General features: G+C 49.9%; 1 protein-coding gene across 1 annotated transcript in view; it reads left to right on the plus strand.

Moving 5' to 3' along the window:
• The window catches only part of Slc6a3 (solute carrier family 6 member 3), a 41973-nt gene that overhangs the window by 20247 nt on the left and 5818 nt on the right, over positions 1 to 15908 (plus strand). Inside the window, exons 5-14 of the mRNA XM_055597922.1 lie at positions 119 to 257; positions 1043 to 1177; positions 3842 to 3945; positions 5283 to 5407; positions 9305 to 9417; positions 10486 to 10614; positions 11175 to 11274; positions 12866 to 12966; positions 14266 to 14433; positions 15362 to 15433. Coding sequence (XP_055453897.1) covers positions 119 to 257; positions 1043 to 1177; positions 3842 to 3945; positions 5283 to 5407; positions 9305 to 9417; positions 10486 to 10614; positions 11175 to 11274; positions 12866 to 12966; positions 14266 to 14433; positions 15362 to 15433 — 1186 coding nt within the window. The remainder of the gene's footprint in view (positions 1 to 118; positions 258 to 1042; positions 1178 to 3841; positions 3946 to 5282; positions 5408 to 9304; positions 9418 to 10485; positions 10615 to 11174; positions 11275 to 12865; positions 12967 to 14265; positions 14434 to 15361; positions 15434 to 15908) is intronic.

Here is a 15908-nt window from a genome sequence, read left to right on the forward strand (position 1 = left end):
AGTCGGATCATACCAGGTACTTTCCATATGACAGGGATGAGGAGGATAGGGACCCTCTCAGTGCCCCAGTCCTGGGAGACAACTGCTGCCTCCGGAATCACTATTGCCTCTCCTCCAGGCGTGGTGTGCTGCACCTCCACCAGAGCCATGGCATTGATGACCTGGGCCCTCCACGGTGGCAGCTCACAGCCTGCCTGGTGCTGGTCATTGTTCTGCTCTACTTCAGCCTATGGAAGGGAGTGAAGACCTCAGGGAAGGTGAGGCACTAACCAACAGGACCTGAGAAGACATGGCTGTGGATGGGTGGGTAGATAAACATGTGGCCATAGTTTCTGAGTAGACATGTGGTCATGGTTGGTGGGTAGACGCATGGCCATGGTGGGGTAAAGGAACATGTGGCTGCGATTGCAGGGGAGCACATGGCCATAGTCGGGTGATTAGACACAAGGTCTCCGTTCATGTGGCCATGTTAAGTGGGTGAACGTGCGGCATTGGTTGATGGGGAACATGTCTAGGGCTGGTGAATAGACACGTAGCCATGGGTAGGTGGGCGAACATGTGACAGTGGTCAGTGCATAATGTGGCCATGATTGGTGTATGGACATGCAGCCATTATTGGGTGGGTGGTACGGCCACCCATGGTTGGGTGAGCTGGCATGTAACCTTAGCAGGGTATACAGACATTTGGCCATGGTTGAATGAGAGTGGACAGGTGACCATGATTTGGTGAGAGCAGTAGGCACATGATGGTGGATTGTGTTTGGGCTAGGGCGTTGAGAGAAAGCATCATTCATAATGGTGTATCCAGCATGAACCTAAATTATTTTATTTTTTACTGGTAAAAATACTTGGGAGTTATATTGGTTATGGGTACATATGCCAACACCTGGAACCCTCCAACAATAACAGGTTTCTCCTTCCCTGCCCTCATGACTCAAATCGCTCCTTTCCACATACTACCCTAAATGCATCGATATAAGCCCCTACCAAAGTCCCCCTGCAGGTGCCTCACACCACTTGGAGACATGGTCTTCTCTTCCAGGTGGTATGGATCACAGCTACCATGCCCTATGTGGTCCTCACAGCCCTCCTCCTACGTGGAGTCACCCTCCCTGGAGCCATGGATGGCATCAGAGCATACCTCAGTGTGGACTTCTACCGACTCTGTGAGGCATCTGTGAGTGCATCGCCCCCCCCCCCCATGGTTGGAAGTCCCTGGGATAGTGGGGCTTTGGTACAGGGCTCCAGCATATGACTCAGGGGCCCAGTCTGTGGCTCAGCAGCAATTCCTCCCTATCCTATGAGGTCAGCAGATGCGGACTGGCCTGTCCACCTGTCTACCCGTCTCCTTCATAGGCAGGGTTGATGGAGGAAGGGGTCATAAGACCCTTCAGGGAGCTGAGAGGATGAAGAGAAAGGAGACATGGGATGGTCATCTCTGGCTCTCCACAGGAATGGAATTCTATGCCATTCAGAGTGTCCTGAACACTCATCACATTCTTTATCTGTAGTACTACTGGTTCCAGGGGCTGTGTGTGTGTGTGTGTGTGTGTGTGTGTGTGTGTCATTTGGCATTGAGAGCATAGTCTGTGGCTCCATGTTAACTGCCTGCAGGGCTGAGCTGCCTCAAGGCCCCATGAACCAGGGTCTGTCTTTGGGAGTCTGTCTGAATTTCTGATAGACTAGAGGTTTCTTAAGTAAAGGAAGGAGCTATTCTAGGTTAGAAGATTTGGAGAAGGCCTTATGAGAGATGGGCTCTTCCAGGATTTGGGAGATGTTCTAAGAGATGAAAAGGACAGCCACCATCTTTGGAAAGCAAGGAATGAAACCATTTTAGAGGGGCAGCTGTGACAGAATTCCACGAGGAGTTGTTGGAAGTCATCTGGGCTGTGTTGGGATAGGCAATAGAATCCAATGGCAATACAGAGAAGCTCAGACACTGGTAGGCTGCTAGAGATGTGTAAGTTTCTGTTGGGATTGGGGCTAGGACAGGAGGTATGCTCATCTTTCTGGGGCTGGAGCGTGAGCTGAGCAGAAGGTATGTAGGTCTCCAGTGTAGAGAGCAGGAAGGCTGCAGATCCATACTGGAGCTGAGTTACGAGGTCCTTTTGGAGTCTGCTGCCTGATTCAAACCTGAGGTAGAAGCAGGCAAGAAGGAGCTGATGTGATCAGGATAAGGAAGGTTCAGTGGGGAGTAACAGTGTCAGCAAACTCTCTGTGAAAGTGCCTGGGAGCATGCACACAGTCCCACAGAGTGAAGGAAGAGGTAGGGGACAGCAAGGGATCTGTGGAACCAGAACCAGGACTATGGACATCACCCCTGTGGGAGCCTGGAGAAGCTGGGGTCAGGAAAGACATGCTTGAGAATTCAAGAGAAAAAAAAGTGAAGGCCCCTAAAGTCTCAGCAATCAGACAAGCAGCCCACAAAATAAAACAGAGAGACACTGCATGTGAGAAGGTGCTACATGAGAGGTTGTGAGAAATTAAGATGGCAGTAAGATTGAACGGATGGATGATAGATAGATGCTAGATAGTGCTAGATATTGATAGATTTTATTGTTAATATATGACTGAGCGATAGAAATAGATACCTAGATAAATATATAAACACAAAGAACCAACCAGGAAAGAAAAAAAAAGAAGCTCTTTCTAGCACCTTGAGGGAAAGTGGTCCAGGTGAGGTCAGCCAAGTGTCTGAGAAGTGCGCAGGGAGGTATGAGTGGGGTGTGACAGTGGCCTAAGCAGAATGCATGGTGTGAGCCTGGTGAATGGCACACACAAAGCTCTGGGTGAACACTGGGGGTAAGTGGGAACCGAGAAGTCCTTGGTGATAACGTTCCCCCTGACCCATCCCGATGAGTGAGCTGGCTGTGATACGGGGCCACACAGGACAGCAGGGCACAACCACTCTACTGACTGCCCCACTTGCTCAACCACTCTGGACTTGGTCCCTCCATTATGCTGGGGCCTTAGTTGTCTCTGCAACTTTGACCATCTGGCTGGATGCCTGTCCTCAAAAAACACATTCCCCAACACTCTGGCATTGCTACTCAAAGGACAGCAACACCAGATCCCGTATAGTCTGGGTTCCCACAGTCCAGGGATCCACTCTCCTCAGCAGCAACAGGTCCCTTGCTCCATGAGCTCAGGACGGCCACTGCATACATCCTCAGCTTGTCCACTGCAAATTCCAGTGATAGCTTCTGATATTCTTGTCTCAGTGTCTAAGTGCCTGGGTTACCCTGGGCTATCCTGAGCTATGGACACTTAGAAACAATTCCCAGTACTGCCCAGTTCAGGTTGTAGGCCTGGCTCAGATCCCTGGGAGAAGACTTCAGCAGCTCCTCCCTAACCTTCCCACCAAGACTGCCCAGGAGCAATTCAGTTCTGACTCCCTAGGTGATCTTAGCCTGGCCCTAACTCAAAGAGGTTATAGCTGACGTTACCATTTTGGTGCAACTATCAGCTCTTGAGTCTTTCTTTTCACATTCAGAGAAATGAGCCTGCTATCTGCTGGACATCTATTTCTGGCCTTAGGTGGCCTGGGGCTCTGTCCATGTGCCTCCTGAAACCACAAGTGATACATAAAAACACAGCCTCTTTTTTGCCATGTCCTTTCATGCCAGGGATGCTGGAGGGCCTGTTTCCTGAGACAGCAGGTACCTACCACCACCAAGCTGAGAACTTTTGCTGCCTTGGCTGGAGGCAGACATATGTAGTGCATATGGGTCATTTGGACGATTGCCTGGTGACAGCTCCCATTCACCCCTCAGGTGAAACTTGCATCCCACAATTCTCTCTGATCATCTGTCTCACCCTCTCCCACCTCTGGCTGTGACAGGTGTGGATCGATGCTGCCACCCAGGTGTGCTTCTCCCTTGGCGTTGGGTTTGGGGTACTGATTGCCTTCTCCAGTTACAATAAGTTCACCAACAACTGCTATAGGTAAGCCCTGAGCTACTATTTCTGGAAGAAGGTCTGCAAAACTTAGTCAGTGTGGCTGGTGCTGGGGTCTGCCTCTTGAAAACAAAACATTCCTAGAGAAAAAAAATCACAAAACTTTGGAACCACACAATTTCTTTTCCTTAGTTTTGTTTTTTGTTTGTTTGTTTTTGTTTTTGTTTTTCAGAGATAAGGCCTTATGCTCTATCCTAAGTTGTTCAGAAATTTACTCTGTAGCCCAGGCTGGCCTTGAATTATGGCCCCTCCTCCTGCAGTAGCCTTGCATATGCTGAGATTACAGGTGGGAATCACCATGCTTGGCTCCCCACAGCAGTTCCCAGCAAATTCTTGCTTCTCGAGTTGAAGAAGATATTGAGACATGTGGTGATATGTGCCACCTTCTGAGAAGAGCCAGGTCCCCAGGACAGGATAGCAGGCCGGCCCTTTCTCTGCATATCCACTTTTACCTCTCCTTGACCGCCTCCCCCTGTCTCTTCTCCATTCTCTCTCCCCCAGGCAGCCCCTATGAATTTTCTCTCCCTTGCTCAGGGTCCAGTGTTACCTAAGACCTTCACCCAGGGCATTTGGATGTAACCTTCATAGCCTAAACTGAGGGACCCTGGGCCTGGGAGGACGCCCCTGGCCCTGAGAACCTCGGTCTGAGCCACCTGCAACCACATGCTGGAATCCCAACCCTCCGAAAAATAGGAGCAGCTAATGCCGAGATCTATCCTCCTGAGCTTAGTGGACTTAAGCCTGCTTTCTCATCCTAAGGACAAAAAGCGCTAAAAGCACAGAATAAACAGAAAAATGGTTCCCAGGCACAGAGGGAATTTGCATGGAGGGAAATAAAGTGAGGGTGGGTGTGAACGATATATAGTCTTGGGACAAGCCCTTCCTGACGCTCATGTGTGTCCATGCGTAGGCACTCCTCAGCAAAACGATGGGTCCTCTGCTGCACATTGGTCACATTGGGAGACACTGACCCTCCCAGTGGTACCCAGACTCACCACCGTCCCTTATTATTAGTGCTTAGAGTTGATCCACCAGACAGTGCACTCTAACGCACACATATGCCCATGAAAACTTTGTTTCACCAGTCCCCAAACTTGTGCATGCCCAGGTCCCAGTGCCATGATGGTCCAGCAAGTGGGATACAAAGTGGTCATCTTTTCCTCCACCCTGAGCCCTGACAGACCCCAGGAGTATGAGGCTCCTCTCAGAGGCTTTCCTCTGAGCCTGCCTACCCCCTGCCCAGATGCTGAAAATGGGTAATAATGGCTGGCATTCCCAGAGCCACAGCTTAACTGGTGTCAGGACCATCTGTCTTGTTCCTACAGAGACGCAATCATCACCACCTCTATTAACTCCCTGACAAGCTTCTCCTCTGGCTTCGTCGTCTTCTCCTTCCTGGGGTACATGGCACAGAAGCATAATGTGCCCATCAGGGATGTGGCCACAGATGGTGAGCTCTTACCCCACCACATCCCACTCTGCCCTCTGGAGAAAGCTAGAGGGGCACAGCCTGGGCCCAAAGGGTGCTGGGTATAAAACTGCTGCCTCAAATGGGAGCAACCATGGCCAGCCTATGTTCGTGTCACTTACAAGCCCCAGTCTGCTTCCTCCAGACCTTCTATGCTGGGCTCACATTGAAACCAAGCAATTCAGCCAACACCTCGGTCCCCCAGCCTGTTCCCTGTAGATACTGTATGGAGGTCCGGGTGGACATTGTCAGGCGTTGTCATTTGAGTCCCCTGGGAGTTCATGCCATGGTGGAGTGTGTAAATCTCAGGGCAAGGAAAGACTGAGCTGCTCCGGTCACATAGTGTCAAGATGGGAAGATACTAGGTTGAACATGGCTTGTCAAAACAAAACTTGTTGTTTCTGATGTTGCTATTAGTGTTCTCTAGTAAGTGTCCAGAGGTCATGGCAGGCTCATGTGATATTTGGGTCTAATCTGAAAAGCCCTTGAGTCTTTGGTATATTACTTCTCATTTGGCTGGTTTTTGGACACTGTTGAGTATCTCTCCATGCCTGGAGTTTGTGACTAAGAGTGGGAAAGGTGGGGAGGAAGGACTCAGCATGGTTGGATGTTTTAGTCCATTTTCAGTTGCTATAATAAAATACCTGAAGCTAAATGACTTTACAAAGAAAGGTTACTTTAGTTCACTGAAGTCTAAGAGTACAACCATGAGTGTGGTTTTGGTGAGGCCTCCAGATAGAAAGGAGAAAATGCTATCAGCCCAGTGCAAGGGAGCTAAGCACATAGCGTGGCCTCGCTTGGGAAGTGCCCGCTCTCTTTGTGATTAATTATACTACTCATCCTTTGGTCAGTGTGATAAAAAGAGGAAAGACTTGTTTGAGCTCAGTTTCAGAGATCTGCGCCCAGCATCCCTTGGTCGTCGCCTTGGGCATGTGACAAGACAGAGCATCATGAAGGGGTCAGTGTAGTGAGACATGCTATTGAGTTCCTGATGGCTAAGAAGCCAAGGGGAGACAGGTTTGGGAACATCCCATATGAGCTATTTCTCCCGCCTACGTCCCCACACGAGCCCATCCAGTAGGAACTTATTCACTGATGATGCCGGTTTCCCCAAGATCCAACCACCTCTCAATAAACCACTAGGTCTTCAATACATGCTTCATATTCAGAATATAGAATTCGGAAGGCTCTATATCCAAAATGAAATATCAATCCAATCCTAAGAGACCCACCCACCTCTGAGAGCCCTAACTCAATCTCTATAAATGATCTCTTTTGAGAGGTTGGTACTCCCATCACCCGATACTTCTTTAAGGCCCTTATCACCCCATTGTCAATCCATCTTCAATTAAATTTTGACGTGGGGGACTGGGAAGAGAGCTCAGTTGATAAAATGCTTGTCATGAAAGCATAAGGGCCTGGGTTCAATCTCCAGAACCCCATTATAAAGCTGCTTTCAATGGCACATATTTATAATCCTAGTGCTGAGAGAGCAGAGACCAGCAGATCCCTGGGGATTGCTGGCCAGACAGTCTAGACTAACTGATGACTTCTGGGCCAATGTGAAACAAGGCAGAATGTGCATATATACTCACAGTCACATACAGAACCTCCAACACAAGCAGGAAGTAACGCTGTGATGTGCAGGTAGAAGACCACGAGGACAGACAGGCAGAAGAGAAGGGCCTCAGGGCATTGAAGAAGTCTGTCTGGCTTCAGAGGAGACTCAGCAGCCCCAAAGCTGGGTCAGCTCAGAACCCGGTGGTGTGAGATATGTCTGCTGGGACCTCTCCCCTGCCTTCAGGCTTATCCTGTGGTCCATAACTGGTGACAAGAACACCATTTCTCTATACAGATTGACCTACTAGGTTGGGGTTTGCCCATCTTGTGTCCCCAATCTGGCATCTCTGGGGCTCTCTCCTATTCATCTTCTTCCCTTAGGGATGCCTTGCCCTGGCTGCCATCACCATTGGCTAATCACTTCTGAGTATCTCTATCACCCGTGCCCTGAGCACCAAGCCAAGGTCCACTTCAGTTATTCCCTTGGTTCTTGGAGAGCAGACTATCAGGGCCCTCACATCACAAGCAGGAAGCAGGTTGGGGTCAAGAGGGAGGTTCTGGACCTGGAAGAAGGTATGGTGGTGCCTGGGACTTCTTCATCCTTGCTCTTTCCTCCAGGAAAGCACAGTCGAGGTGGGAGAGGAAAGATAAGGCAGAGAAACACAGCCAAGAGTTTTCTCACCTTCACACTCAGAAGACCCCTTCCAATTTATCTTGATAATCAGCTCTAGTTGGCAAAACCTGACCCCTGAAAGTAAAGTTGACAGATTCTGTCCCTTTCCTGGCAAGCAAAACAAAAGTCATTTACAACCAGTTTTCAGAACTCCAGCCGAAAAACTAAGATATAAAAACAAAGGGCTTGATGTCAATCTAGGATCATTTCCCAGGTTCAGGGTTTGTAGCATTTAATCTTGAGTACTGCCCTGTGTTGAAAACTGCCCTATCCACTTGGACAGTGTGTCAACTGCATGGAGCCTAGACCTGCCCTGCAGACTTCCAGGAGGTATACCAGCCCTGGTCTTTAACTCTGTGAAGACTGATAAGTGAGCCCTGCTGAAGGGGGAGAGAAGGGACCAGAAACAACCAGTTCCAAGTCTATTTGTAGAATTGTAGGGTCTAGCCTGTAATCAGGGGCCCTGTCGCTAAGCTGAGTCTCAAAAATGGCCGACTCTGAGTTACACAGGTGAGTGTTTTTTGCTTAGGAATCATCTGAAATTAGGTTGCATTGTGTTGGTGTGGCCCCTATGGTGTGCTGCCGCTGTCCATACTGGCGTCACGGCTGGCAGTGAGGATGGAGTGCTCCCAGCAAGCCGTGGGGTAGACACTTTTTTGACCCTGGAAGTGTCACTGTGGCCTGATGTACCCTTGTTCTTGACGAAGATACAAGGTAACAGATTAACACTGGGAACCCTCCAGCCTCAGACCCTTTGTCAGACAGGACCGTGGTTCTTGGCGGCTTATGGCTGCACCATTTCTTGCTTTCTCTCTGTGCGTCCTCTTGGGACTGGTGGTATGCTCTACCCTTCCAAACCCCTCAGGACCCCAGTGGGTGAACTCTCAACTAAATATCCAGGATCCCCTGCTGCAGGGCCAGTGGGTGACAAAAGTCCCGCTTATCTAGGAAAGATTCACTTGAAGGTGACATTGCATGCTGCATTGCAAAGCCAGAGCAGCCACTGGATGCCAAGAACTTCAGAGGGGAGGGGGGAGTCTTGTTTTCTCGTATGCTGAGAGGGCAGAAGTCAGGAGCACCCTAGATGTAGCGCTTCGTGTAAATAAAAATCAGCTTGAGAACGTGTGCATTGTGTACACATTTGTGCACATACGTGTCCTTGCCTGTGTGGTATGTCTTTGCATGTTGGTATGACTATATACATGGGCTTGTGTGTGCTGCATGCATGTGTGTTCGAGTTTGTGTGTACATGTAGGGGGTGCATGTATGATCTGTGCAGAAAAAAACTAACTGAAAGAAATCAGGGTCTGTCTGCAGCAGAAGTACCTGCCTTTCTCTGATCCCTGTGGACATACGTGACGCGGAGAACAAGGGTGCAAGCTGGCTGAGCAGGAGCTCTCAGGCGGCCATCTACCAAGTGCTCCGGGGCACCTCAGCCAGTGTCTGCTCAATTCTCAGGAAGGAGGACCCTCTAGAGAAACAGGAGAAAAGCAGTGGGGGAGGGAGTTCCAAGTAATCTGCGCGCTGCTGGCATTGGCTCGGCTGAGTGGCCTTACAGGGTTGTGGGGCAGCAACAAAAAGCAAACTGTGACAAGCAGGGAAGCAGGAGGCAAGCTTGTAGCAGTGATGAGGGTTTCTGCCTATAGGACCTGGGTTGATCTTCATCATCTACCCTGAGGCAATTGCCACACTCCCGCTGTCTTCGGCCTGGGCTGCTGTCTTCTTCCTCATGCTGCTCACTCTGGGTATCGACAGTGCTGTGAGTAATGCCTACCCCAAGGCTCCACAACCATGCCTCATTGTCAGCCTGTTCCTGGAGGACACTGCCCCTATGGGGCTAAGCGTGACCCCAGACAGTCCCTCAAATACCATGTGCTTATCACGGAAGCTGCACAGCAGGTTCAAACACATGAATACCGGAGCGCCTCTCCAGACCTAAGTGGTAGTGATCGGAATGTAACTTACCCTTTTTCTCCCTCATCCAGTGTGTGAACATACACAGAGCAGAGTCCCAAAAGCCAAAAAGTTGCCTCAGAATGGCAGAGTGATTGCTTTCAGGGTGCACAAAAAGGCCTTCCCTGACCTCTGGACTCCCTTATGATGGATGGAAGCTGACCAGGCAGGGCCTTGGAAACTGTTTGCAGCCCCCTGGTGCCCAGCCTCAAAGAAGGTGGAGCCAACAAGCTTTCTTAGACTCCTTCAGACCCATCAAGTGCTCGAGACTATTTATTGAGTCCTAATATCAGACTTGATTGGTGGCACCTTTGGCGGCTCATGCCCTTTACCCACCCTGACAAAGCACAGCTATTTTAAGCTTCCTGGGAAGCCTGACCCAGGAATCCCTCGTCCCAAGAATGCAGATGTTACACCACAGCCCCATCCTCATCTTCCACCCCACTGGTAGCCAACAGCTTTCTTGTCATGCATTCAAGAAGGCACATCTATTGAGCATAGCTTGCAGACCACAGGTCCTGCCTGGCTAGCTCCACTGTGGTGCAACCTGGGGACATACCCAATGCCCAGCCTAGGGCTATGCTTGCAGGAGGGACATTTTGCTTTGGTCATCCACTCACTCCATCATTCTCATAAGATTTTTGGCCACTTAGCCGTTCATAGACCTAGTGACTCCAAGGTGACTGTGGTTGCCATTCCTGGACTCTTTCTGAGGCTTGTGTTGCCAAGGAAGCTTCAGCAAGGGCTCTTTCCTCATCTTATCCCAGGTCAGCTGTACCTTCCCTTCCTCACACACAGGCCTAGTGTACGCTCATTAGATGAGAAGTCAGGCCCTGGGAAAGTAGTGCCAACCACTGTTCTCTGTGTCCCACAGATGGGGGGCATGGAGTCTGTGATCACGGGACTTGTTGATGAATTCCAGCTGCTACATCGGCATCGGGAGCTCTTCACTCTTGGCATTGTCCTGGCCACCTTCCTGCTGTCTCTCTTCTGCGTCACCAATGTATGTAATTGCCTGCTCCTGTCATGTCTGCCCTGGTGCCTGGCACACAGCTGGTGCCATGGGAACAGACACACTGAATCATTTCTAAGAAGCCTCATCCTCTCCCTCATGTAAACCTCCTTCCCTGTAGTCACAGTCAGGGCAGCCATGGGTCTGGAGCCTAGTCCCGGAGATAATTCAGGACTCAGACAGCATCCAGGATGCACTTGCACCTGAAGCTGCCTGCCTTTCTGAAGGTGAAGAGGGGCTGGAAAGTGGCAGAGGCCTGTCTGTGGGGTCTTGGCCACTTCTATGCAGGAGACACCAACAAGCTTGGCATTTGAGTGTTTCTGGCTCTTGTTTTTGGGAGCCTGGAAAAGAAAAGCAGGGGAGAATTATTGTAATGGATGTGTCCCTAAAAAACTGTATGTGAATCCATGACTCAAATCAAACTTTATAGGGGTAAATAAGAAATATCTCCGCAGTGAACACACAATATGGGTTATCTTTTAGGGAAAGTATTTTGATGGTGGAGCTGCTGCAGCTGTCCCCGAGTTCATTGAGAGCCCCTTCTCTTCCAGGGTGGCATCTATGTCTTCACGCTGCTGGACCACTTTGCAGCTGGCACATCCATCCTCTTTGGTGTGCTCATTGAAGCCATTGGGGTGGCCTGGTTCTATGGTAAGTCTTGGTGGTCAGACCAGCACTATGGCATCAGTGTGTCAACCAGGCTAGTGTCTTCTGGCTTGCCTTCTGGAAAACCCACTTTGAAAAGGGGCATTTGGACTCCAGAAGTTTAAGTCATGGCTCTCATGGCATCACAGGGTAGGTGACCAGGGTCTGTATACTGGATCAAGAAGGACAGTCAAGTGGCTGCCTGGGAAGACATGTTGTGGTCCAAGATACTCAGAGACGCTGTGTTGGGTGGGAGAGTAAGGCTTATTGGGGTGCTGGACCCTTTACAACTACTGGCAAAAGGCAAATGCCCCATCCAGCTAGCCAGGACCCTGGTAATAAGCACAGAGGAGCTTCAGCTCTATCTGGGCCGCTGACAGCCCATACAGGGACCTTGATCAGATAATTCAGTTGGTCTGTGAGAGGGATGTCAAACCATGGCCACTTCCCACAGCTGTGCCTCACGTGTATGTTCTATACCAGCCAAGTTGCTTATGTATAAGGTCGAACCATAGGTCCCTCTGCGAGAATATTCCATCTGCCATGTAATGATCTAAGGTCCCTGGGGGTCTGAAGCTGGATGAGGTAGGAGCTGAGCTTCAGGATCCTGAGGACCTCATGAACTTGGCTGAGGCCCATTCTTCCCAACCCATCCCCAGTCATCTTGCCACAGTGGGGTTCTAATGGTGCCCTGGAACATGAATGAAGCTCTAAGCAGAAGACCTTGATTGGAGCTCTAGTCAGAGACTCTTTCTGATGAGACCATGAGGTCTTCCAAGCTTTCCAAAGCTAGACATGCCACTGCAGGCTGGTAAGCCAAAGACCAGTCCAGAAGTGGGTTGAAGAAGTCACCATTACCAATTACCAAGATCTCCTTACCAATTCCTGAATAAGAAAAGCTGGAAAATGTCATTGAAAGATAGATGTTTCTAAAGTAAACTGCTGGGAGAAAATAGCAGTTACAAAGTACGTAGAGATAACTTTAAATTAAAAAATCAGTACACACACTGGAATATTGAGCCTTTAAAAACAAGTAGATTCTGACATATGCTCTAACATGGATGAACCTCAGAGATGCACTTGCTAACTGAAGCAAGCAAGTCCCAAAAGGACATATACCATCATGCCACCTACGTAAGATCCCTCAAGGGGCCAAGTCCCTAGAAACAGAGAGTGGAATGCTAAGTGTTAAGGTGGGAGTTGGAGTAGAACAGACAAAGTCTCAGCTGGGGAAGATGAAAAGAAATTTTGAAGATAGAAGGTATCAATGCAGCCACTGAGATGACCCTCAGAATAGTAAGTTTTGTGTTTGATGCACTCCGCCACGCTGTTCAACAAGCTGGGAATTACTGTTTGAAGGAGGTAGGGAGGCTGTGGGGCCCAAAGAAGGAGCTGACTGGGGGTAGGACTTAAGTACTGCTGGCCCCTCCACTCACCCAACAGACCACAGGCCTCTCTGAAGCCCCATCAGCGTCATCCACTATATGGCTGAGTGGGATCAGGGTTTCAGGATCTGAGGGGCTTGGCCCTTAGCGTCAAAACGAACTTACGTGTGTCCAGTGTTGTGACCAGCCCATGGCCACCTCTTCCCGCTTAGGCGTGCAGCAGTTCAGCGATGACATCAAGCAGATGACAGGGCAGCGACCCAACCTGTACTGGCGGCTCTGCTGGAAGCTGGTCAGTCCCTGCTTCCTCCTGGTAAGGACTGTGGGCCCTAAAACTTCGTGCTCCTGCCTCTGACTCCATCCCAATGCCCTGAGATCGCTGAGAAGAATGCCTGAGAGTTCGCCTGGCTCTGTGCAATAGTTAGCAGCGATGTAGATTCAACTGGTAGCCCCCTGCAGCCTGGGGGAAACTCATGCACAGTCAGTGGTCATACTTAAAATAGAGGCAGCATGTCAGTGGGCAGGGGACCCGCCTGGGAACCCCGGCAGCACCAGCCTCTTGGATCTGACTGAAACAGTTGATGTTTTTTCAACTATCCCGTCTCTGTCTTCTCCCTGTTGACAAGCTTGCTGCCCAGCGTAAAACTTGATCTCAGGAGGCTTGACAAAGTCTTTTGAGCATCATTCCACATTGCTTTGCAGAGTGTTAGATTAAAAGAAAAAAATCTTTAAATTATGCTACACAGTTCAGTCTACCAACTTCCTGGAAGCATGATTTTTGCAATTTTAAGCTTAATTTTAAACCCATCCCAGATGAAGTTAAAACCTTAGCAGGAAAAAAAAATGTTATTTCATGTTCCTCTAAGTCACTGTGTTGCCATGTGGCCCCGACAGACCATGCACAGGGCAGGCATGTGCGCCTATGTGACTTCTGCAGCAGATAACATTCCCAAACAACCCAAACAAATTGACCGGGTAAAAATCAAGTAACACGCAGGAGTGTGGCTTTGACAGGCACAGTGCTTTCTTTAAAAAAAAAAATGTGTCATCTGTTGAAACCAAAAACAAGTGTGAGGTAGGTGTGTCCAAGTGTGTTTTCTAAGATGTCTTTGGACAGTAAGCTTTGTTGACCCTGAGAAATATACACAACAGGTAAGGATCTGCACCCCAAAATACATCCTAACCCACATCTGCTGGACTTCCTATGTTTAGGAAGGGCTAGTGTGCCCAGATAAAAGAACTCTGTAGGTGTGCTGTTCATGCCAGCCATGTGCAAGGGCAAAGTCCAGGTGTGGTGTGAAGCACACGTTTAGGTACCCTGCACACACGCAAGCATAGGGTGCAGATGCATAGAGCATGTGTTGGTGTATAGCGTAGGTACTAGCAGTCTGGCGGGCACGCCTGGAAGCACACTTATGCACAGGTATGTGTGAACAGCATTGGTGCCCCAGGAGGATACTGTACTGCTTGGGCAGGCCTGGGTAGCCTGGCTGTGGTTGGCGCTTCTGGCCCGTGTAGCTAGGAGAGCTTCTGTAGAAAGCTTGCTGATTTCCTGCTCTATCTTCACACTGACCGGCAAAAGCTGCCTCATCTCTGTACCCATTTCTTTCAGTATGTGGTCGTGGTCAGCATTGTGACCTTCAGACCCCCACACTATGGAGCCTACATCTTCCCAGACTGGGCCAATGCATTGGGCTGGATCATCGCCACGTCCTCCATGGCCATGGTACCCATTTATGCCACCTATAAGTTCTGCAGCCTGCCAGGGTCCTTCAGAGAGGTGGGTATTTTTAAGGGGCTCCTCACTCTAATGATTCAGGTGGTATCCCCATCCCTGGCTGACCAGCAGGAGGGAAGAGGTAAGATTGTGATGGAGTGATGTACCTATTCAACAGAAAAAAGGGCCACATGTGTATATGACGTATTTGTGTGTATGTATGCTGGTGTGTATGGATGCAGATCACATCTGTGACTATGCGTGCCTACTTGTCTGGTGTGTGCCCACATGTGCCAGTATCTGTATGAATGGCATCTCTGCATCCCTGTGTCTGTGTGATGACAGTCTGTGCCCGCTTGCCTGTTTGACACACCTAGCTACTGTTCCTGGAAGAGATAAGAACTTCTAGGACTGGAATTGTGAGTGGAATGATGAGACAATCCTACACTTGAGTCCCAGGGGCTTCTGAAGTAGCAAATCACATTGCACCCACGGGGCCAAGGACTGCACCTTGGAGCCACAGTGCCCTTGATGTTGGATACTTCATCAGGTCCCTCATCTCACTGGCGCTCAGAGGTCCCTCTGTAAGTCAGGCTGGACTGGGTCTAGAGCAGACATCAGAGTGTGTGGCCAGGGCACAGCCCCAAACTTTTAGAAGGAATGGGGCTTCCACAGTGTCTAAATGAGGTTCAAAGGCAATCCTGGGACCTGAAGTCTATTCTGGGAGCCCACATGACGTCTGGACTTCAAGGACAGATTAGGAGATAGAGGCAATGCTTTCTACAGGGGAACGTGACAGGCCCTGACACACACACGCAGCCTCTGAGAGACTGCACTGCTGTACTCAGGGCATCGCTGGTTTGCCCTCACTCAGAGTTAAGGCCTGTTCAGGCTGTGGCCCTGAGCCTCACTCCTTTCAGAGGAGTCCTTGTTATTATAGTGGGTGCCAACCCAGGCCCCATGCTATACCAACAATCCCACTCTCTCTTAGAAACTGGCCTATGCCATCACACCTGAGAAAGACCGCCAGCTAGTGGACAGAGGAGAGGTGCGCCAATTCACGGTGAGTCTGACACCCTGTTCACCCCTTAGGGAGAGGATTCAGGGAGACTTGAATAGTATCCTCACCCCATAGCTGCTCTAACATCCCCCAGAAGACCAGGAAGCTGTGTACAGGAAAGCATTTGCCACACCAGTAGATCTTTGGTGCTGGCCAGGGCCACCCAGAAGCCCTAGGTTGTGGACAGGGCAGCCAGCAAGTAGAAGAGGTCCATGGACATGAGCAGCCAGGGTGGCATTGGCAGGGATGCCTACATGAGGGAAAGAGCCCTGTGGGGACAAATATGAGAGTCTCTGGAGTCTATGCCCCCCCATTCCTGGAGACAAGAAAAGTATGAGACAGAGGGCTGGAGCAGCTCTGGAGGCAGAGCCAGGTGGGCTGAGGGTTACAGGGGGAAAGCTCATGAAAGCTTGGAGTTAGTCAGATGTCCATCAGGGTACCTAAGGGCAGGGAGGCCAAACTGAGTGATTGGAGTCCA

The sequence above is a fragment of the Psammomys obesus genome, unplaced genomic scaffold (assembly GCF_907164565.1).
Source record: "Psammomys obesus unplaced genomic scaffold, mPsaObe1.curated_primary_1811, whole genome shotgun sequence".
Taxonomy (NCBI): Eukaryota; Metazoa; Chordata; class Mammalia; order Rodentia; family Muridae; genus Psammomys; species Psammomys obesus.